Raw genomic sequence first — 21,419 nt, 5'->3', positions numbered from 1 at the left:
TTTCGAGTTCAACGGTCACGCGGCTAGTACGGACTGCGCAGGTGCCTACACTGCCTACTACATCACCGTCACCGTATCGATCCGCCGCGCCGGCGGCGCGGAGCGGCGCATGACGTCACGGCCTACGCGCGCGGCCGCGGCCGGTTCAAAAATACCGAAAACTTTCAACGAACAATAAAAGACAACGTATGCCGAATCTTTCGTTAACTTTCACAGGTTTAACTGGCTGTATTCTACGTTCTGCGTTCTGTCTCGGTGGTGTCTGGTCGACGTAGCTGTCTCTCGAAACGCGAGTGTTATATACATATATCGCGAACACGTAGTGATCATTAGCCTGGCGATTACGTAACTCCCTCATACTACGTTTACGCGAGCGTTACTTCTGTAGTAACTTACGATATATCATTCGTTTACGCGGAGTAACGTATCGTAAGTTACTACAAAATCCCGTTTACGCGACGGACGTATCGTAAGTTACTACAGAAGTAACGCTCGCATAAACGTAGTAACAGTCAGTACGTGAGGGATATCGAGGCGACGGTGGCTGTTTACGCGGAACAGATATTTTTGCGCGATTTATCTATATTTAAAAAATATAATATAAAATAAGGTAAAAAAAAATATAATATAAAATAAGGTAAAAATATCATCAACAGGTGCAATCAGATGCAACTCCCGGGCCGGCCGAGCGCGCGGCCGCCGCGGCCAGAATAATATCCCCTCCAGCTGGCTAGTTCAGACACGAACCATTAGCACGGACGCAAACCATGTGCGGTTACCGAGCGATACGACGTAGTTGAGTTGCACTTTCTCAGGCGGCGCGTCGGAAAATGCAACACAGCAACACACGAAAAAGACCGGGATGGCCTCTCTCAGGTTTCTCTCTGACTCTACAGATTGCGGGCTCGATCCGCTCGATTGCGATTGGGGTTACCTGTTGATGGCGCGCCGCTGCGGATTTACCAATCAGAGCAAAACAGCTGTACTCTGATTGGTTAACCGGTAATCCCATGGACGTATGAATGGGCGCGTTCAGCAGACTAAGCCGCTGAGTAGCAGTCGAACGTGATTGGCTCTAACTTTTAGAACCAGCCAATGAACGCATAGTGTTGATAAGACGAACTCAACAGTTGTGTCTGCTGAACGCGGCCAATATGATACGGTTAACAGCCAAAACGCGGGCGTCAGACGCGTCAGTCATCCTTCTCTGTCAGAACCGATAGGTCGATGGTCGATGGTTGATAGCATGGCAGGCAGGTTTCATGTATGTGTAAACACGTGGTGGTCTTAATAAATGTTACAGTTGTTCAAATTTTTTAAAAAATGCCAGCCAAAATAAAAAATAAAATACTTATATATGAGGGCAGCAATTATCTGAGGTATCGCTTACTGCTGTCCACATTATCCGGAAAGGCAGTAAAAATTGTAAATATTAGGACGAAGAATGACGATCCTGGTCTTAAAGGTTAGCAATATTTATTAAATATATAAATCAATGTTTTCATTTTGACTGTACATCTGTGTGATTAAAATAATATATAAATAATCGAAGAACAAAAATGACTAACGTTATCAGTAATTCTTTAAGTATTAATTTTATTTCTTGATTTTGCAAAAATGTCAGGTACAAGTGTTATTCTTCAAAATTATAACAAACAAAAGTTAATCAATAATATTTTGTTGTTGAGTGCAATTTTCAGTTAAATTCTATAAAATAATATCTCTATTACACCAAAAAAGTTATTCTTTTAATTGCTATATCTCAATATCATATCCAGCAATATTTGCCATTAATTACTGTTAATTACAAACATACACACATTCACTTTTTTAAAATATATAACTATTATATCAATTGATTTTTTTAACAGAGTATGAAATTAGTTTTATCCATCTATTGGATAAGATGACTAATGGTACAAAAATTGAGTTGAATGAAACTGGTACCAGTATATATTATAATCCTGGTTTATTAAGTGGTGGTGAATTAGAACATGACTGTAGCTTACAAAGAGGTATCGGTTATTATTTGGAAGCAGTTATGATACTGGCACCATTTTGTAAAAATTCTATTGATTTGAAGCTCAGAGGAGTGACCAATAATACCATAGGTATCAGACAATATGGTAACGATATATATTTATTTTATTAAAAGTCAGTAATTAACATGATTTACATCATTTAAGATCCGTCAGTGGACAGAATTCAAACCGCTGGTATACCAATACTGAAAAGATTTCTAGCAGGCGACAATGAAATTGTACTAACTATTCGCAAGAGAGGAGTAGCACCTTTAGGAGGTGGAGAAGTACAATTTAAATGTCCTATTAGCCGTAATCTTAAAACGATTCAGGTACTCAAACATTTTCTACTCACCTACACACGCGCATGCACGCAGAATCATTTTGCAACGTTCTATTTTTTTTTTCAGTTGGAAGATAGTGGAATGGTAAAACGTATTAGAGGTACTGCATGTAGCATAAGGGTTTCTCCAGCAATCGCTAATCGTATTGTTGAATCAGCAAAAAGTGTTCTTCTCAAGTTTTTACCAGACGTATATATTTATGCAGACCATTGTAAAAGATCAACTAGTGGAAAATCCCCAGGTAGATGATGTATATTCAGTATATTTATCGAAATGTATTATTATAATTTTTAATCATTGTATTGCACTAACTTTTGTTACTTGTGATTTGTTACATGTCAGGTTTTGGAATCACCCTGACAGCGGAAACTACTAAAGAAGTATTTTTTAGCGGGCAAGCATTTTCCCCGTTAATGACGACAGGTTCATTGCCATGTGTACCTGAAGATCTTGGCAAAGAAGCTGCAATGAAACTGCTGGATGAAATTTTTAGGTAAAAAAGATTTGTATTTTCCTTAACACTTGTTAATACATAAAAAGCGCACGCACGCACACACTCTCTTTTTCTCTATTTAAACTTAATTTTATCGATTTGTAGGAATGGATGTATAGATTCTGCTTTTCAAAGTATGACTGCTGCATTTATGGCTCTTGGTAAAAAAGACATTTGTAAAGTTATAATAGGACCATTAACTCCAGCAATGTGAGTACTGCTATAAAGTAATTTTCATTTATACAAAAATTTATAAAGAAAAGAAACGTGGTTGTGTTACACTTGAGTTGTTTTCAGGATACAATTTCTACGCGATTTACGAGACTTCTTTGGAGTTACCTTTAAGATAGAACAGATCAAGGAAGGAGAAGATGAAACACAAGTACGTTTAACTTGTTTAGGTATAGGTTATACTAATATAAGTAAACGAACTATGTAATACTGTAAGTATTGTTATTGCAAATAGAATTATATTAAATATAATACTTTTATACCTTTAAAATAACAATGGGAGAGGGGAGAAGGGAGAGAAAGAGAAAGATTTGTATATAAAGAGGTTTATGTGCCTAGAAAAATGTGTCGCGTCTATACAATAACTTCACAATGCAAATTTTTGCAAATGCATCGGTTTACGTGGCCAATTGTGAAATGATTCATGTTTCAATTGTTTCCATTCGTTTTGATAAATTATTGACCATTGTTTCCAATCGTAATATGTAATCTTTTTTGGATGTCTTATTTCGCTGTAGTAATTCTGATATTTGTCCAAAATTTGCAAAAAGCTTCGCAAAAGCATTCGTCTAGTTACGAGTAAATTCTTGCCTTTTCTCTTCTTTGTGATCCCTTGTTTTCTGCCTGCAACTGCCATTTCTAGTGCACTGTACACAAAGATTTAAATTTTATACATTATATAAAAATAATCGGTCGATGTAAACTGTGATATATATTACAAATATTATCAATACCTGTCTTTCACGGCACACCATATAATGCTTACTGGGCAAGGATATGATCTTTGTTGTCCTTTTTTGTGTACAAAAGCAATTTTTGCTTGCAAAATCTTAGGTCTGACCAACTTGTTGTTAAATCTCTTATATAACCCACGTTCCATGGCATCTAGAGAAAACGGGCAGTCGCCTCCGATCGTGATACTTTCCAGCTTTATTGGTGGTATTAACAATGATAGGAGTGATCCTTGCAAACCGAGAATGAGCCACCTGTGAGGAAAAACTTTATTGTCAAGTTTGTAAATACAATGCGATATCTATTGGTGGATATACATGTATAGTTAACAACATACGTACTTTGCCATCTTATCTGAGCAAGACAAACTGCTCGTGGGATCTCCTCTACCTGGTTTGGTACGCAAAGGACCTACGATATGATAATCTCCACCAGGCAAACGAGGATCCTGTACTTGGTCTCCTTTCACACATTTCGCTCCTGTCCTATGTATATCTTTACAATATGATTCTGCGATTATATGTCCATTGGTATCTTCTTGATCGACACGTCTGACCTTACATGGAGTTAGGCCATCGTCATTCGTTTCCAGTTTAGGGAAAATGGAACAATCCCCACAAGGTGTTTGACTCGAAAAAAAGTGAAATGATACCCTACTGTCTAATTCTATTCTATTTTCGTCGTTCCGCGAGAAAATCGCACTCTCAGAGCCACTCAAAGTCAAATCGGTCTGATCGTACAAGTAACGTATAAACGCACGCCTGGCTAGAACCTCTGCGTGCGAGTCGCTCAATCGAGAGCCTACCTCTTCTCGAGTACTCTTCATCAATTCCGAGTCTCCTAAACATTTTGTCCCAGTAGCGAGTGCTACCAGAGACAATAAGCCGTCAGCGTTTTTTACAACGATGCCAGACAACACGGTCCATTCACGAGCATTGGGTTTACCTGCTTTTAGGAAGTTGTATTTTTCGATACATAATCTAGCTACGTCATCCGCAAACTTCTCCGTCATTTGCTATTCACATGAATCTGCTTGTAATACTTTTGTAAAGCTAATTATTAGTCCTAAGGGTCCGGATACACACTTTTTCGTAAATGAGCAGTCGTGCTCCGGCTCCGATGCACCCATTTGTGTTCCGGCCTTTAATAAACGCTCGTCGCTCGTTGTGTGACGTGAGCGTGCGCGTTCAGCAGACCAAGCCGCTGAGTAGCAGTCGAACGTGATTGGCTCTTACTTTTAGAACCAACCAACCAACGCATAGTGTTGATAAGACGAACTCGTGTTGTCGGTGTTGTCCCCGTGGTTGTCGCAGACGACGCAGATCTAGAAATAGGTTATTCACCCTCGTATGCATTTGAAGAGGAACGATACTGTAGACCCGAATAAAATTGGCTCTTCTCGACATAATGTCGACGCTATTCCGAAAGATCATTAGCAAATTGCAAAAAGTTACGTACCCACCATTGAGATATTGTACGACCATAGAGAACCGAGCAACAGTTAAAGATCCAGTAATATCCAAGATACAGTACGACGACGAAAAGACATTGTATCAGAAGCCTCGGCAAGTATGGCTAGAGAATTTAAATACTGTAGAAGAAAAGAAATTGGGTTTGGTCACCTTACATCCGCACATCTATGCGGCTGCACCCCGTATCGATATCATTCACCAGAATGTGAGATGGCAAAGAATGTACCGCTGGGTTGTAAGTGTATAGTGTAATTAATATTATATATATTTGCGAGTCAAGGGTATGTTGCCTCGACTTGTGTATCTTTTGTGTTTACAGTCTTACGCACATACAAAAACACGTGCCGAAGTCCGAGGTGGTGGTAGAAAGCCTTGGCCACAGAAAGGAACGGGACGAGCTCGCCACGGAAGTATACGTTCACCATTGTGGAGAGGTGGTGGAGTGGCGCATGGTCCTAGGTCACCAACACCACACTTTTACATGTTACCATTTTACAGTCGTATAGCAGGCCTTACGGCAACATTATCCGTCAAACTCGCACAAGACGACTTGCATATAGTTGACCAATTAGAAATTCCTTCGTCGGAACCTTCCTACATAGAACAGCTAATCGAGGAGAGGAATTGGGGACCATCTGTTCTTTTTGTAGACAGCTACGATATTATGCCTACAAATATCACCATAGCTACCGATCAAATTAAGCATGTCAATCTAATGCCCGTTTATGGTAAGTTATGGTATACTTGTGCAATATGTTTGTAGTTCTCCTTATTGTAAATTGTATGAATTCCGATATCTAGATATTTAAAACTGAATAATTGTACATAAAGATTTACACAGATTAGTAAGGTACACTAGAGTAATAGTATAACTATGCTTGAATAATATAATTTATTTAGTGGCCTAATCTGACCGTGTACAAAACCATTTAAATACTCTAAAATTCCATCTCTGCATATATAATCATCTTATAATTTCAATGAAATAGAGAGAGCGAGAGCTCACACGTGTTTTCTTCCAACGTGTTTTCTTTTAAGATGCTTCTAGACCAATTACAGTTCGCTCGATATTTAAATCAGAATAAAATTGTTTAATTAGTAAAGGAGATGCTTATCACTGCCTTGTAAATAAGCATGTAATATCTAATGATATTACGACATTAATATGCATCGTACACATGAAACTTCATATTTCATTTCTTATATGTATACAGGTCTGAATGTGTACAGCATGCTGAAACACAATACTCTGGTACTCACGGAAAAAGCAGCCAGACTAATAGAAGAAAAATTGCTTTATCATTTACATAGGGCAGACAGTATGAAGTTAGTTCGTCCGTTTAAACTTAATCAACAATGAGAAGAACACTGATTTTTTAATGAAATTAGAAACTTGTATATGTATTATCTACTCTTTATATAATACAGATTGCATCACTTGTGTATGTACATATTTTAAATATCTGTATCACCTAACAATATCCAGATTAAGTCATTAAAAAAATATTAGATAAAGTAAAATAGTTTAATTATTATCATGTTATGTGTATCGAATCAATTTTTCATAGACGTGTACATTTCTTCCTCCTAAGATCAACTCGTTATCACACATCATCACTTCCTCTTTAATATCGGCATGTATGTCATCGATTTTTGGGAAAGTGGCTAAAATAAAAAAAAAAAACTTAAAAAATAGCAAAAATTTCAACGCTTATTCATTACTGGCATTGTGACAATTTGCGAATCTTACCACGGGATGTGGGTCTGTACCAAGCATTTTTTCCCGTACAGCCCATCTTACTTTCGAGTGCTTTGCTTCTCCAGGAAAAGATATCTGCTTCCATTCTTGTTGGTACTTTTGGTAAAGGGCAACAGGGTCACATTTCTTGTTAGTAATATTTTTCTGTGCCTCCGACTGCAATCTCCATGGCCGAATAACTGGATACAAACAAAACAAATGGCCAAAAACCCTTAAAAACTTGAACAAATCATATAGTACATATACACATACACAATACACATCGCACAACTTACATGATTTATGTGCAAAATTAACTGATGATCTTGCAGATAAGGTACTTTGCGCGCGCATGTTTCCAGTCGGATCAGATGTAATACTCTTTGATTCTGATCGACTTATTTGATTCGACAAAACAGGTGCACTCGCTGAATGTTCTTGTACTAAAGTCACTGGTTTCATATGTTCCTCTATTCTTAAATTTTGTTTCCATCTTTCTGTTAAACGATCATTTTTTACTAAACATTTAGAAATATTTTGTTTGCTTTCGTTGTTTGAACTTCTGATAACAGGACAAGATTTAGTATTAAAATAATTTCGTTCGCAATGAATCCTATCAGATTCAGCTACTTGAATAGCATCTTCCTCGTCATACTTTGCTTTTGACACTTTCTCATCTGATTTTATCGCAGTTGCTTTGGAACGTTTTTGTTTTTGTACATCTTCCTCCTTAGGAATACACCTTATTCTAACTTTTACCACTGACTCATCGTCGAGGGAATTTGAAGATTCAGAAGGAATGATATTACTCGAGGAACAATCTGCTGTGTTGCGATGTCTATAAACTTCCTTGAGCAGAGCCTGTTGTTTGCTAATTATTTTTGTTTTGATTTCTTCTTTCCGTTGCTGCCTTTCGCGTTCTTTTACCTTTCTATATATTTTCAAATCTAGAAAGAAAAATTTAGTATGATCACAATTGTTTTTAACAAAGTATTTCATAAACATAATAATACTAATAGGATACAAATAAAATAAACGGAAAAGGAAAATAAAGCGTTGCAAGTAATGCACTTACCTTTCATAAACGCTTTTAGTTGAATCGCAGTAATGCCGACGAATCCTAATGAATTCAGAAGAACGAGAACTTCTCGCGGATCATCTTTAATCTCCGACATAGTCGCAGCAATTTGAAGAAATGTGAATGTGAAAGATAATACAACAGTCTTGAGTCTTGACTTTTTCAAATAAGAGAAACGTTAATACTACTCAAATGTCATAGAGGATAAAATACATAAAGGGTGCAGTCCCACGTAGAAGAAAAAGCGCAATGGAAAAGCAGAACGGAAAGGAAACATAGTAGGGGGTAACCAATCAAGGGCCCGATTCTCTATTGACAAACGTATTGTAAACTCTGCTCTAACAGAAAAGCTGCAAGCTTATTGGCTAAAAACTGTGCGATAGCCAATCACGTTGCAGCCTTTCTGTTAGAGCAGAGTTGGCGCATACGTTTCTCGTTAGAGAATCGGCAAAGAGAAGAATGAGAGGCGCAATGACGGCGATTTTCTTGGGACGCTTTTGGAGGATTCACATTGCGTCCGATGTTCGACATACGACGATCTGACATCCAATAAAAGAATTTATTATTAGAGACAAAAATTTCCTATTGGATGTTGGATCGTCGTACGTCGAACATTGGACGCAGTGGGTGCGTTCAGCCGATACTCCGCTAGCCTAGCAATCGTGAGCAGTCGCTCGTTTTCGCTCGTTTTCTCTCTTTTGACCCAATGGATTAAAAGGAGAGAAAACGAGCGAAAACGAGCGACTGCTCACGATTGCTAGGCTAGCGGAGTATCGGCTGAACGCACCCAGTGTGAATCCTCCATTATGCTATGCTCCATTATGCTATGCAAGTTTGCTGGGTTGACCTACTTACTGCACTAGTGTGCACTAGTTCAACTAGTGCAGTTAAAAGAAAAACAAACTCGTTGTCGATCGTTCAGTCACATTCTGCTGATTTTGCAATCTGCATTCAATCCTCTATTCCTCTTCCATGGCTCTCACATGTCAGGGTCACAGTTACGAGTTTGTTTACAAATCATATAAGTATCTTACTCGACGTTATTGACGCGGTGACATAAAACAACTTATGGAAAATTGCATAGTGAATGACAACATTAATAATGACTTTCTTTCGCAGTCTTATTCTCAAGGTATCGAAAGGTAAGTTAACATATATCAATTTAACCCTTGTGTGAGTGACGAGGTATACTTGGGCTGACTGGGTATCTTTGGCGATTTTAAATTAAACATTTTTTACGTTCTAGTCGCATTAGGGAAGCAAAAACTCCGTAAGAACTTTCAAGTCGAAAAATAGATTATTTTAGCACTATTTTTGAACAGGTTTACCTAATAGGGAAGAGATCTTCTCAGTTTGAGGGGGAGGGAGGGGACCAAAAGTTGTTTAACACATCCGAATTAGAATGACAAAGGTATCTGAATACCTTTATACATTTTGTGTGGAATTAGATAGAAATAATGTGAAAATGAATTATATTTATGTTTATATTTTATTTTTATTCTATTAAAAAATGTGTTAAAATATAGTAACTTACAGTGCTTAGAATGATTACTTTGGTTGGAATGAGAATCTTGGTTAGAGTAATGGCACGTTGGCTTGCTTGTAGAATGTTTGTCGCATACTGCCTTGTGTCGCAAGTAGCGCAAGCCTCCTTTATTTTCTTTTACTTTTTATTTAAATCTTGGCAAATATAATAGTTGCTGACAACTGCAACACGTCTAGTTGAGTCATATTTCTGTGCACTAGAAGAACCTGCATTTGCTGGAGAATGTATTTCATATCCAAGAACGTCTTACGTAGCTGAACCTATGTAAATGATTTTTCGACTACAATGGGATTTTGGATGGGTGCTTCAATGTTTGGTTTGCAGAGACTGCAAAACAAATTGTTGACCACACTGGCGCTCTTCTACATGTCATCCACATTGCAGCACTAGCAGTGTAAATTATATGTATATATGGAACATCCAAGACTTTTTCAACAGACAGATGCAGAAAATTCCTACGAGATTTAGCTTTTGAACTCTGCATTGAAGCACGCGTCTAAAATCTCAATGTAGTAGGATAAGTCATTTATATGTTTAGCTATATGTAAGACGTTCTTGGACATGAAATACGTCACCCAGCAAATGCAGCTTCATCTAGTGCCAGATATATGACTCAACTGGACGTGTTGCAGTTGTCAGCAACTGTTATATTTCGCCGAGATTTAAATTAAAAGCGAAGAAAAACGGAAAGTTTGCAACTAGATACTTGCAATAAAACAGTATGCGACAAACATTCTATAAACAACTTACCATTACTCTATAACCAAGGTTCCTCACAATCATCTTAAAAATTGCAAGTTATTTTACTATATTTTGACATTCTGTAATAGAATAAAAATAAAATATTGATATAAATAAAGTTTACTTAGTAAACATAAGTATAATTTATTTTCACATTTGTTCCATCCAATTCCATACAAGATGTACGAAGATACCAGAGTATCTTCATCACTCCAATTAAAAATTTGTTTCGTGACTCACATAAGGCTCAGTGTACGTACATCTATTATTATTTTTAACTGATGTTGTCTTCTGTGTAGGATTACGGGAACAAAAGACAGTACCTTTAATTTTCAAATACCAAAAGAACTTCTGGAGGTTCGGGAGAAAACTTGGAGCAACTTGTTTGATAAATATTCCAAGGAGGTATTTGTTTTCTTGAATGCCTTTACCACGTTTGAGAACTCTTGTTACTCATCACACCCTATGATACTTGCTGTTTTGCTCGTTGCAAAAAATTCACATTTTACTTTTAGATGTCTGATGATATAGAGCTAAATGTTGATACTCTAGAACCCGAAGAAGAGGAAGAAGAGAAAGCAATTAGCGAGGAAGAGTATAGTTGTGGGCAGCGAATACCTATGCGTAAACCAGCGACTTTAGTACAGTATTGGATAAATACTGGTAATCCGCCCTATAAGGTACTTTTAGATGAGAATGAGCTGTCTGAAAGTGGTTCGTCTCTAAGCGAGAAAGAAACTACATCTCTGTTAGGGTCTCCGGTCACAAATGCTGTAAATGCGGTAAATTCAGTAAATACGATAGATGCAGGTGATAAGCGAAAAGACTCATCCTGCAGTTCTGTAGATACTGCAGCTTACATTCTATCAAATGCAAATGTCACAAAGAAAGCGGATACTATAGCTATTATAGAAGGTGCAAAATGTATCGAGGCTAAATCTTTGAAAGAGGTTTCTATTAAAGATGTAGGAGCTTCATCCGATGATAAAATTGAATGTATAGAAACTACAAGAATGAATTGTGTGATACATGATGACGATAGCAATGTTGACGTTGACGTTGACGTTGACGGTGACGTTGACGATGCCGATAGCAATGTTGACGTTGACGTTGAGGTTGACGATGCCGATAGCAATGTTGACGTTGACGTTGAGGTTGAGGTTGACGACGTCGACGTCGACGTTGACGTTGACGCTGATGTTGATGCCGATGCCGATGCCGATGCCGATGTTGATGATGTTGTTGTGGAGATGGATGTGGATGTGGATGTGGATGTTGATGTTTCAGACACCGAATTGTATCCAATGTCAAGGACAAAATCTACGGCAACAGAAATATGTGATGGCGCAGTAGCTAGTACCCTAGTATCCGCTAACGCGATACAATCTAATATTTATTCGCAGAGTGAGGAAACGGATAATATAGATGAGTCGACTACCAGTCAAAGAAATTTAGATGTGCAAACTATAGACGACATTGCATCCATTTTTCGGCAATTTGATAAGACGTCAAAACGATTGGTCGAGAATGATAAAAGTAATGACGTTTCAGGTCAGGATAGGATGCTGGAAATGGATACTTTTCACGGGAGGCAGGTGTCGGAAACGTCGGACGTTGCGCGTGAAATTATTGCAAAAGATACGAGTCTGACAGCTTTCCATCGTAAGAAATTGTACACGGGCCGCGATTCTCCTGTAGACCTGATACTAACCGAAACACATGGTACAAGTAGATTATCTGGAACAAAACAAAGTTTACATCCTGCCTTAGATCCGGATGGTACGATTAAGAGAAAGAACACGGTCTTGGTTCACAAAGGCAAAAATAAACGTTCTCTTTCTGTTAAAAGGAGCCTTGGTTCTAAGAAACGGAAAGAGGGAAGAGAACTTTCTTGTACTTCCAATAAAACGATTACAGACATTAGTAACAAGTATACAAATGACAACAGGATTCAAGATTCCAATATTGACAGCTCTTCCAAAAGTTTATCGGCTTTCCAGAATAATTTGGATAGACGACGAGATGACAAACCGTTTAGGGAATGCGATGACACAAATGTTTCTATAAACAATGAGAAACGTAAACAAAATTTACCGTCTCTTAATCTAAAGCCAATCGTACTTTTAGAGCGGATTAAACCTTTTAAACGACGTAAGCTCAAATTTGGCAAATATTTGAAGAATACCCATATTGCGCAAAAAAAGAATGTACATAATGACGGGCGTTTAAAGAAATTCAAAAGGTTGGATTCTTGCGAGATTGAAAATCTGGAAGTAGAAACGATAGATAGCGATGAAAGTACTATTCTTATTTGCCAATGTAACATAAATGCATCGCAGCATGCTTCTTCTTTAAGTGACTGCTCTCTTAATTTGAGATTGAATATCGAAGACAACTTCTCTGCTTCGAATGCAGAAAGGAAAGGCGGCGAATTATCAAGTTTGAGGGATACCGACGCGAGCCAGAATAAGGAGCTACGGATTGTAGAGGAACTACCACGCTTATTAACGAGAGATTGTACAAATACAGCAATGAAATCGCAGGTTTCAAATAAGAATAATGCTATCTGTGTTAGGAATAAATCTAAAACATATTCTTATTTATACGGAAAAGACAAAATGGATAACGACGTGAAACTGCGAGAGATTAAAGTTTTATTGGAACGATTGCCATTATCAGCAAAGAATTGTACAAGTACAACGATGAAGATGCAAGCCTTAAATAAAAATGATGCTATTTGGCAAAAAGGGATATCAAATAAATCTAAGGCGCACTTTTCTAATCCATATGGAGCAAATAAGAAAGATAATGAAAAACTTCGAGAAATTAAAGTCGTATTGGAGCGATTACCTGGAAATATATGTCTTAAGGAGATCAGCAACGTTACAAATACAAATAGTTTTCCCAATGAAAAGAAGATTTCGCGGAATACGAGTCTGCAAACTAATCGTAAACGGGAATCTCAAATTAGAAAATCTTCCAAAATTCTGGCTCATGAAAATGGAGCAGCTATTGGACCAGTTCGTAACAATTATTCGTTAAGAATGAATGCCAAATCCAATGAAAATAATGATAAAATAGGTGATATATTCGACATTGTCGCAGAAAGTGGAAATCAAGTTTTCGACAGAAGTAAGACAGAATCAGATTCTACATTTCAGCAGGAAACATTTCGACATAAAAATCGTAGTGAAGCGAGCCAAGATAAATATTCAGTTTTATCTTTTACGTCAGATGAAGATGATTTTGTTCGATCGATACAATATCCCAGAAAAAGATCAAAAGTGTCAATAGACGACGATATATTAGACAAACCAAATATCGCCGAAAAAATATTCTGCGATCAGACCAAGTTGATTATTAGCAATAAAAACAATGATCGTTCTAGTAGGAACTTAAGTATGGTAATTCGTTCGTCGGAAGAAACTGTACAAAGAGATATTGGATCGATAAAAGAGAAGAAAGAATGTAGTGGAGTTGTCGAGATCAAATCTTTTGACGGTACGCGAACGACTGACGCAGCTGACTCCTTACGGATACGTAAAAATGAAAGATTTGTGTTTTTCTCAAGTGAAGATGACAACGATTTTGCTGTTGATAATTCAGATAAACGTAGGGCAAGAATTTCGTTTTTGGATAGTAAGAAAAATAAAATAAATAATAACAGTCGAAAGAGTTCAAATGGAGCGATAACAAAGAATGGGATAGATCGCAAGGATGTCCATGTTATGTTCTTCCAAACGAAAACATTTGACACAAACTCTTCAGATTCTGAAGAAAGCAACAGTTCATCTACTTTTAAAGCGTTAAAAAGTTCTATTCGCAATAGATTGCGACATCACAATCGTGTAAATCCGGAAGAGATCTTTAACGATTCTGTTGCAAAGAGGTACAGCAAGAGATATTCAAGCTCATTGAATTCTTCTCTTGAAAAGCACAATCGGGTGCACGACGTAAGAACCAGATCGACACCAATCGACGAAGAAGCTAAAGCGAACGAACGATTGGCTAATGAAGGATCTAATGGTGATTTTAAGTCAAGAATCCGTGACACAAGAAAAGATGCGTCTTCCTCTTCTCCTATAAATGATGTACGAAACACATGCAAGACGCAACACGTGCGAGAAAAAATGTTTTCAAATGCAAGGCACCTCGAGGCAACTAATCTTGACCGGAGTTTACCGGAACATAAGGAAATCTCGGACAAATCTAAGAATTCACTAGTTATTCCGCATGACGAAACGTACGTTACACCTACGGTAAGAAAATTGTTGACGTTCCAAACGAAAAGTTATTACGATTCTTCCGATTCGAACGAAACTTTGTAGCAGACTTTGTAGTTTAATTTTCAAGAAATATATGTACTAAAATCCGCATGATGTATGTTTGTAAAATGTATGAAGAATGTATAAATGTACAGATGTGTATAGAGGAAATGTGAAATTTTACGAAATTGTTTAAAATATACTTGTAGGTATAACGTGTACGGAATATGTAGCGAATATAAAATAAGCTCATATCTTTAATAAAATAAATATAGCGCATCGTCTAGAGAGAAATATAACAGCAATACTTATCCTCTTTTCCCTCCCTTCTTTCTGTGCCCTTTCTTTTCATCTCAATCTTTTCTTTCTACCTCATAAGTTACGGTTGCATATTTACAAGTAGACTGAAAATATGATAAAAAGTTAATAGATATAATGAATCGGTACAGCAGAAGACAGGGATTACAGAAAAAATATATTTTCTGTTTTATTTATTAAGAAATCGTTTCTTCCCCGTCTTTTTGAAATTAACTTTTTGAATTCTTTGAGGAATAATGAGTTATAGTTAATTATGTGTGTCTCTCTTAATTCTATTATATATAGAGATGACATATATTATATATTATACAACTAAACGATATAATTATAGACATTCTGAATATAGAATATAAATTTGATATATATATATATATATATATATATATTATACAATATAAATATACATATATATACACAAGCATGTATGCTCGAAGAGCTGGACAATATGTAGTATATGTACAATGTTATTTATGCTTAAAATATATCTGAGATATAATTTATGCATCAACGTTGACATATGCATTATTATAAAAATGGCGCGTATTTAAGTTATTATATATGATTATTAGAGTATTATATAAATATCGACAAGTTTTAATGTATCACCGATATCGCCTTTCTTACACAGAATATTTTAATGCGAATTTTTTATAATTTTATTTATGTATGAGATACAGGAATTGGTTTGTGTGCGAGAAATATTCGAAAGTCAATAGAATTTTAAGAATTTTTATAATTCGCAAATACGACATTTGTCTGCTGCAATTTATTGATTGTTTTTAATTTAATTTTAACTATGCAAAGTATATATATACCAAACCCCTAAGAGTTTTACAATTTTTTATAATTTGTCCGTATATGTGTGTGTGTGTGCGCGCGCGCGCACACGCACATGCATGCACACACACATCAGAGTCACGTTGGTATTTAAGTTAACACTGAATTTTATTTCATATATGGATTTAATAGAAGCAAGTGCGGTTTGGGTTTTTAACATAAATTGATTTGTTATAATAACAGTAAAATAAATAATATATTATATATTATTTTATGTCATTCTTTAGACGTCATCTTACTACCTAGGATGCTATAAATAAATTTTTGTAATGTCGCAAAAATTCCATGCTATATGTTTCTTTTAACACAGTTATAAATCGACCGATCGTCTATCTACATCGTTGATTTTACGGAATTTATCGGTTTAATTCCCTCTATAAATGCTTTATAGGATTAATATTCGGACTTTGTGATGACCAAGGCACAGCTGAGATGTATTATTTTCTTCTGTAAAATAACTGTTTTATCGAACTCAGCGTATGTTTATATTACAGGATCATTGTCTTGTTGGAATATGTACAAGTTTCTGTCTTCCCCAAATTTTTGCATAGAAGAGGATATGTATATTTTCTTTAAGCAATTCTGCATACATTACATTATAATCTTGTCAATTTCCGTTCAATAATAGTATAAGATTTCCGACTTGCTCCTCGTTGAAACAGCCCTATATCATAATTATAATATAACAGATCCGCAACCGTATGTTTAACAGTAGGGGTTATTAAATTCTGTTTAAAAGCATCACCTTCTACTCTCCTTCATATATATTTTCTTTTTTTTATTGAATTTTATCTCCAATTTTGTCGAATTTTTATTTCGTAGCTATACCAAACACGTGCTGTCTGGAGAGAGTCAAATGAAACGGATGTGAGACATATCCTTCCAAAGCTAAGAATGTCCATGAAACTTTGTTGAAACCAGCGTTTTCTATATCCGCAACGCAGTCAACATCTAAACGACAATCGCCAAATAAAGCAGGCCATATGCCGGTTCGCGTCAACGCTATTTGCAACCATCGTATGAAAGTGCCTTCCTTTTCTGGAACGTGTTCCACGAAAATATATTTTCCGCCCTAAAAGTTTGCAATGGAAAGAAAAGGATGATGTATCGACGTTTCGCAATTTTTCAATTAGATATATACATATATATGTATATAAATAGATATAATTCTGATGTAGTTAACAACCTGAAATTTTTGCGTAAAGAAATCTTACCGGAGCTAATACCCGTCGAATTTCCTGAAGGGTAGATTGTAACGATTTAACGGAACACAATGACCTAGTTGTCACAACCGCATCCACACATCCCGTTAACACTTCCTTCAAGGAACTCCCGTCGCCCGTTATTAATCGCTCGATAATCACATGAGAAAATTGCCATGAACGATTTCCTTTGACCAGATATTCGCCTAGTTTGATGTTCCAATCGACACCGATGAGGTGCGTACTCTCCGGATAAAACTGTACGTTTTCGCCTACGATCAAGATGCGCTTGTATCAGATCAATATTTACTCGAATAATGTAATATTAATTCCGTATACTAAATATATTGGAAATATACTGGAAAGGGCGAAAGAATTTTACAGCTTTATATATACACATTCGTGTTACGCCTTATTTCGGAGCACACGAGATAGATTAATAGATATAGGTTAATTAAATGTCTCTCTTCTCTCTTATCCGTATATATTTGAAAAGTATTTATTGATAAAAAGATTTGTCGCGAAATATATGCAATTTAAAATTACAGAAAAAACAAAAGCTCTTTTTATTTCCTATAGACTAGATAAAACAAGATATGTGAATGAGAGGAGAGATGCTTAATTTGGATGAAGTAAATAAAAAATAAAAAATAAAAAATAAAAAGAATAAGACGGGAGAGCTAAACACACGGACGATAGGCAAACGCTTGTTAACCGATCTTCTTCGAGTAACGAGGACTTTGATATCGCGGAAACGTTGCGCATTCGTTACGTATAAACTACAAAAGAGATACCGTGCGCGCGCGCGCGCTAATCCAATTCGCACCCGTTTTAACACCAATTTCAAGGATGCGAATAGAGCCCATTGATCGTAACATTTCATCGTTGGAAACAATATACTGTAGCACTTTAAAGAGATGCTCCTTGTACGGACTGGCCAGCTCGGCGCACTCCATCTCGAATCCCAAAAGATGAGCTCTGTAGGTGTCCTTCCGTAACGTTGGCCATTTCTCAATCATCCAGATCGCGACGCATAAAATGATCAATAGGATCACTCCGTAACTCGCGAGAATGTCACGCATCCATAAGTCGGTACTGCTCATTTTCGATGAACGAGTGAATTTTTTTTTAACGATTCGAGGCAATAAGCACGGATTCGCTGTTAATCGAATCTTTTGAGTACATTGCGACATACACATACACGTCGGATAGTTTTCACAAGAGCAGGTATATATAGGAGGGAGGTATCAGTGTGTTGTAACAAGCAAAGTTTCTAGTTAGTTTAGAGTTTTCTCTTTTTCTTTACACTTAATTCATCTTTTTCAGGCAAGAATGATCTACAAAATAATACAATATTATATCATAGTTACCTTCCTTATTTGTATTTGTAACATTATAATTACGTAATATGGCGAGATTTACGTTCTTTACATATACTTGATTTTATATTTAATATTTACTCTATTTACTTTTAATTAGTTCATGTCACGATTACGAGACGTTTTGGTCACGACTTCTTTACGTAAGAGCGTTACTATTCTGACTGTTTACTTGATGCTGTTTGCTAAATGCGGTATAAATGTGCTGTCGAATCTCATTCAGAGACGGGTATACATTCTCGAGAGCCTATGGTTAATATTTGGGGGAATTTATTTTCAATGAAAAGTTTGATTGAAAAATATATAATTATAAATGTATGTATTCGTTTATTTATTATTAACAGACTCAACGGAGAAAAAATTTATTAAGCGGCATTATTTTATGTTTCACACAAAAATAGATACAATTAGTTATATTATAGGTTAATGCAAAAAGATATAATCGACAATCCTAATCATAAATCATAAATTTCTATTAACATTTTTATCGTCTAATTAAATAACTGACATATATAAATATTTTTCCGAGAGTAGAAAGAAATGAAAAATATGAAACGACATATCAACAACCGGGAAACGATTCGGCGGTAGTCGGAATTAAGGCTCTCATCGGCATCACGAGGCCCCGGAACTTAACTCTTTATTAGCTTACCAATAAATCCGTCACTGCAGTCCACGATAAGATAAGAATTAAAATCTTCTTCTTTCTCGACTTATAAGTTTTATTTGTGCTCGTGTGCTCGTGTATCAGTAGGTAATTTCTCACAATAAAAATAATTCTTTACGACGGAAAAATCTTTTTTATTTTTTTTCTATTAAGATTATCAAACTTAACGCCTCGCACGATCAAATTTGTATGTTTAATTTTCTCATGTATGTATGTATGTACATTCGCATTAACGTACGTAAAAAAGAGTACTAGCGAAATAACGTTTTTTAGAAAAATGAGCTTATACAGAAAGAGAGAGAGAGAGAGAGGGGGGGGGGGTATGGAGGGGAAGAATGTTCAATGAAAGCAAAAATACATCGACGCTGGAAGGGCACCTCTTTGTTCTCGAGCCCGCCTCAAGAGTGACCACAAACAAAAAGCGCGATCGAGCAATTTCGGTCTGTTCGGCCGAGTACTCGCGCTCCGCGGTACATATACGCGCGAGCACAGATTCCATTGAAGAGCATTTCACGAGTCCGTGGAGAGGCGTTTTGTTTGCGACATCGAGGCGGAGAGATCGGCCGTTTTCACGGTGGTTCGTTGATTCGAAAGAATTGCCCCAAGATCAAATGCATCTCGTCTGCAATGATCGTTATTTCTCCCTTGTGGACGCGATAATAATTGCGTGCTAAATACGAAACGGTACCATCGTTTTTTTTTACTCGATTATATACGTATTAAACAGCGTTTAATATTCATCTCTATGATGATTATCAATATAATACTCATTTTAAATTAATCTTTTGAAATGCTTTTTTAAAACTACCACGTGTATATGTTATAGTAAAAGCGTGAAATTCAGTAAATGTATACACTTAACAGAGCTCTAATGTATAAGTATGAGTGTAGTGAGATAGAGGAGTGGGGGCTGCGCCCCCTGGAAAAAAAAAACTAATCTAACCCAATCTAATCTAATATCAGTATGATATAATAATATTGCTTATTTTAAAAGATATAAATTTGAAACATAAAATTTAATAAATGTATACATTGATTAGTAAATGCATACATTGACTATAACAGTAAGTGTATCATTTACTGATTTTATATATACGCTTTTAGTAACATGTTTAAAACTTTTAATCACAATAATATATATGTATATATACTTATAATTTATGATATATACTCATCATAATATTATTACTCCTGAAAGAAAAAAACAATAGAATATAAATTTTCCATACTTACAAAAAGTATTATACACACTATATACATATACTATCTCAAAATAGTCAAAATTATCCGCGATATCGTTATTGTTACGTTTTTATCGTACACAACGGGTGAATAAATGCAACAGATTAATGAATTAATTCGCAAGTATTCGAACAAATTGAGAGAGAGGGAGGATGGGGGGAGGGGGGAGGGAAAGAGAGAGAGAGAGAGAGAGCGCCGATGCTGTCAGAAAAGCGACATATGCCGGCCGCGTGCGTTACTAACAAGTCGGCGTCGCGTGTCAAAAGATCGTCATATGCGATCGTCAGCGCGCGCGCGCGCACCGTCCTCCCTTTCGCCGCGGTTCTCGCGCAATTAGTTGGGCTAAATGCCGCCACACTTTACGTAATCGCTCGCCTCCTGCTCACCGTCGCTTATCCTTCCTCGCACGCAACTAAATAGGGAGAGAGAGAGAGAAAAAAAGAAGTGGAGCAAGTCCGCGCGGCTAACGATGCATCTGCTGTCGTGCGTTTCCGTCTAAGCACGCTACTCTTTCCTACGAAAACGCACGACACGGTTTAACGCCCGTTAATCTAGATTTTTAAACTACACTTTTGCGTAGATATCCAATCTAATGCGCATAGATATTCAATGGATTTTTTGCTGCATAACAGATTCAGATTCAGATTCTTATTTGGATATCCGTCAATACTGATGTGATTATTTTTGTTTAGAATTTTTATATAAATGTATAAGTACAAATATGTGGTTGAAATATACTTGTATAACATTATTCTTATCTATTTTATCTATGCGAAAGAAGACTTTAGATAAGAAGAGGGGAAAAGTATTACGACTATTATTACGAGGGTCAGTACGAAAGTAATATGCCTCCTAATTTTTTTCTTTCGAATCTTGCGCCATAGAAAATTTTGCGTTTCATTGAGTTGTTACTTGAAGTTTTTAGTTACATTATGTTGAATTGAGGTGTCGTGATCAGTTAGGTTAGTGTGTCGAACAGTTCAAACTCGTGTGTGTTTTTTAGATACACGTAACAAACAAGGGCGGTGATTGAATTTCTTACCGTGGAAGAAGTGGATCTTATTGAAATCCATTCATATTTTAGAAATGTTATTATAAACATTTCTGAAAGTT

At 36.4% G+C, this 21,419-nt stretch overlaps 6 protein-coding genes across 8 annotated transcripts; 3 read left to right on the top strand and 3 right to left on the bottom strand.

Annotated features, from left to right (window-relative positions):
• Window positions 1–1,215: 1,215 nt before the first annotated feature.
• On the top strand, window positions 1,216–3,321 carry LOC112458701 (probable RNA 3'-terminal phosphate cyclase-like protein). The gene is made up of 7 exons (XM_025022462.1): window positions 1,216–1,465; window positions 1,872–2,111; window positions 2,187–2,353; window positions 2,432–2,606; window positions 2,708–2,858; window positions 2,964–3,068; window positions 3,156–3,321. The coding sequence occupies exons 1-7, from the start codon at window positions 1,324–1,326 to the stop codon at window positions 3,295–3,297; spliced, it is 1,122 nt and encodes a 373-aa protein (XP_024878230.1). The 5' UTR covers window positions 1,216–1,323; the 3' UTR covers window positions 3,298–3,321.
• Window positions 3,322–3,399: 78 nt separating this feature from the next.
• Window positions 3,400–4,960, bottom strand: LOC112458700 (tRNA-specific adenosine deaminase 1). Of its 2 annotated transcripts, XM_025022461.1 has the most exons (4): window positions 4,767–4,959; window positions 4,163–4,688; window positions 3,824–4,075; window positions 3,400–3,736 (listed from the first exon to the last, which is right to left on the bottom strand). In XM_025022461.1, the coding sequence occupies exons 1-4, from the start codon at window positions 4,831–4,833 to the stop codon at window positions 3,457–3,459; spliced, it is 1,125 nt and encodes a 374-aa protein (XP_024878229.1). In that variant the 5' UTR covers window positions 4,834–4,959; the 3' UTR covers window positions 3,400–3,456. The 2 variants fall into 2 exon arrangements, with proteins under 2 accessions (XP_024878229.1, XP_024878228.1); XM_025022460.1 differs by having other exon boundaries at window positions 4,163–4,960.
• A 115-nt stretch (window positions 4,961–5,075) lies between these two features.
• Window positions 5,076–6,736, top strand: LOC112458703 (39S ribosomal protein L4, mitochondrial). The gene is made up of 3 exons (XM_025022464.1): window positions 5,076–5,528; window positions 5,613–6,021; window positions 6,508–6,736. The coding sequence occupies exons 1-3, from the start codon at window positions 5,229–5,231 to the stop codon at window positions 6,651–6,653; spliced, it is 855 nt and encodes a 284-aa protein (XP_024878232.1). The 5' UTR covers window positions 5,076–5,228; the 3' UTR covers window positions 6,654–6,736.
• Window positions 6,737–6,832: 96 nt separating this feature from the next.
• On the bottom strand, window positions 6,833–8,390 carry LOC112458702. The gene is made up of 4 exons (XM_025022463.1): window positions 8,107–8,390; window positions 7,328–7,978; window positions 7,044–7,231; window positions 6,833–6,958 (listed from the first exon to the last, which is right to left on the bottom strand). Exons 1-4 carry the CDS (start codon window positions 8,204–8,206, stop codon window positions 6,908–6,910), a joined length of 990 nt encoding a protein of 329 aa, XP_024878231.1. The 5' UTR covers window positions 8,207–8,390; the 3' UTR covers window positions 6,833–6,907.
• Window positions 8,391–8,924: 534 nt separating this feature from the next.
• On the top strand, window positions 8,925–14,955 carry LOC112458705. The gene is made up of 3 exons (XM_025022465.1): window positions 8,925–9,251; window positions 10,696–10,801; window positions 10,912–14,955. Exons 1-3 carry the CDS (start codon window positions 9,178–9,180, stop codon window positions 14,722–14,724), a joined length of 3,993 nt encoding a protein of 1,330 aa, XP_024878233.1. The 5' UTR covers window positions 8,925–9,177; the 3' UTR covers window positions 14,725–14,955.
• Window positions 14,956–15,382: 427 nt separating this feature from the next.
• Window positions 15,383–18,548, bottom strand: LOC112458699 (methyltransferase-like protein 7A). Of its 2 annotated transcripts, none has more exons than XM_025022458.1 (4): window positions 18,488–18,548; window positions 17,845–18,355; window positions 17,031–17,290; window positions 15,383–16,888 (listed from the first exon to the last, which is right to left on the bottom strand). In XM_025022458.1, exons 2-4 carry the CDS (start codon window positions 18,215–18,217, stop codon window positions 16,628–16,630), a joined length of 894 nt encoding a protein of 297 aa, XP_024878226.1. In that variant the 5' UTR covers window positions 18,218–18,355; window positions 18,488–18,548; the 3' UTR covers window positions 15,383–16,627. The 2 variants fall into 2 exon arrangements, with proteins under 2 accessions (XP_024878226.1, XP_024878227.1); XM_025022459.1 differs by having other exon boundaries at window positions 16,722–16,854.
• Between the last annotated feature and the right edge of the window lie 2,871 nt (window positions 18,549–21,419).

The sequence above is a fragment of the Temnothorax curvispinosus genome, unplaced genomic scaffold (genome assembly GCF_003070985.1).
Source record: "Temnothorax curvispinosus isolate PA1 unplaced genomic scaffold, ASM307098v1 QBEX01009133.1, whole genome shotgun sequence".
NCBI classification, from domain to species: domain Eukaryota; kingdom Metazoa; phylum Arthropoda; class Insecta; order Hymenoptera; family Formicidae; genus Temnothorax; species Temnothorax curvispinosus.
Note: the sequence above shows the minus strand (reverse complement) of the source record. Positions and strands in the feature narration are given on the sequence as shown.

What these genes read in the sequence shown, in the direction of transcription:
- LOC112458700 (XM_025022460.1), bottom strand. Translation starts at nt 4,833, where the DNA reads ATGACGGAGAAGTTTGCGGATGACGTAGCTAGATTATGTATCGAAAAA. An exon ending in TGCTCAGATAAGATGGCAAA is followed by an intron (nt 4,076 to 4,162) that starts GTACGTATGTTG and finishes TTTTCCTCACAG; the next exon opens with GTGGCTCATTCTCGGTTTGC. An exon ending in TGGTGTGCCGTGAAAGACAG is followed by an intron (nt 3,737 to 3,823) that starts GTATTGATAATA and finishes CTTTGTGTACAG; the next exon opens with TGCACTAGAAATGGCAGTTG.
- LOC112458702 (XM_025022463.1), bottom strand. Translation starts at nt 8,206, where the DNA reads ATGTCGGAGATTAAAGATGATCCGCGAGAAGTTCTCGTTCTTCTGAAT. An exon ending in ACTAAAAGCGTTTATGAAAG is followed by an intron (nt 7,979 to 8,106) that starts GTAAGTGCATTA and finishes TTTTCTTTCTAG; the next exon opens with ATTTGAAAATATATAGAAAG. An exon ending in TAATTTTGCACATAAATCAT is followed by an intron (nt 7,232 to 7,327) that starts GTAAGTTGTGCG and finishes GTTTGTATCCAG; the next exon opens with TTATTCGGCCATGGAGATTG.
- LOC112458703 (XM_025022464.1), top strand. Translation starts at nt 5,229, where the DNA reads ATGTCGACGCTATTCCGAAAGATCATTAGCAAATTGCAAAAAGTTACG. An exon ending in AAAGAATGTACCGCTGGGTT is followed by an intron (nt 5,529 to 5,612) that starts GTAAGTGTATAG and finishes TTGTGTTTACAG; the next exon opens with TCTTACGCACATACAAAAAC. An exon ending in CAATCTAATGCCCGTTTATG is followed by an intron (nt 6,022 to 6,507) that starts GTAAGTTATGGT and finishes ATATGTATACAG; the next exon opens with GTCTGAATGTGTACAGCATG.
- LOC112458699 (XM_025022458.1), bottom strand. Translation starts at nt 18,217, where the DNA reads ATGTGTATGTCGCAATGTACTCAAAAGATTCGATTAACAGCGAATCCG. An exon ending in TGAAATTGGTGTTAAAACGG is followed by an intron (nt 17,291 to 17,844) that starts GTGCGAATTGGA and finishes TCTTGATCGTAG; the next exon opens with GCGAAAACGTACAGTTTTAT. An exon ending in TTCGACGGGTATTAGCTCCG is followed by an intron (nt 16,889 to 17,030) that starts GTAAGATTTCTT and finishes GCAAACTTTTAG; the next exon opens with GGCGGAAAATATATTTTCGT.
- LOC112458701 (XM_025022462.1), top strand. Translation starts at nt 1,324, where the DNA reads ATGCCAGCCAAAATAAAAAATAAAATACTTATATATGAGGGCAGCAAT. An exon ending in AGTGACCAATAATACCATAG is followed by an intron (nt 2,112 to 2,186) that starts GTATCAGACAAT and finishes ACATCATTTAAG; the next exon opens with ATCCGTCAGTGGACAGAATT. An exon ending in GTAATCTTAAAACGATTCAG is followed by an intron (nt 2,354 to 2,431) that starts GTACTCAAACAT and finishes TTTTTTTTTCAG; the next exon opens with TTGGAAGATAGTGGAATGGT.
- LOC112458705 (XM_025022465.1), top strand. Translation starts at nt 9,178, where the DNA reads ATGGAAAATTGCATAGTGAATGACAACATTAATAATGACTTTCTTTCG. An exon ending in TATTCTCAAGGTATCGAAAG is followed by an intron (nt 9,252 to 10,695) that starts GTAAGTTAACAT and finishes TCTTCTGTGTAG; the next exon opens with GATTACGGGAACAAAAGACA. An exon ending in TTGATAAATATTCCAAGGAG is followed by an intron (nt 10,802 to 10,911) that starts GTATTTGTTTTC and finishes TTTTACTTTTAG; the next exon opens with ATGTCTGATGATATAGAGCT.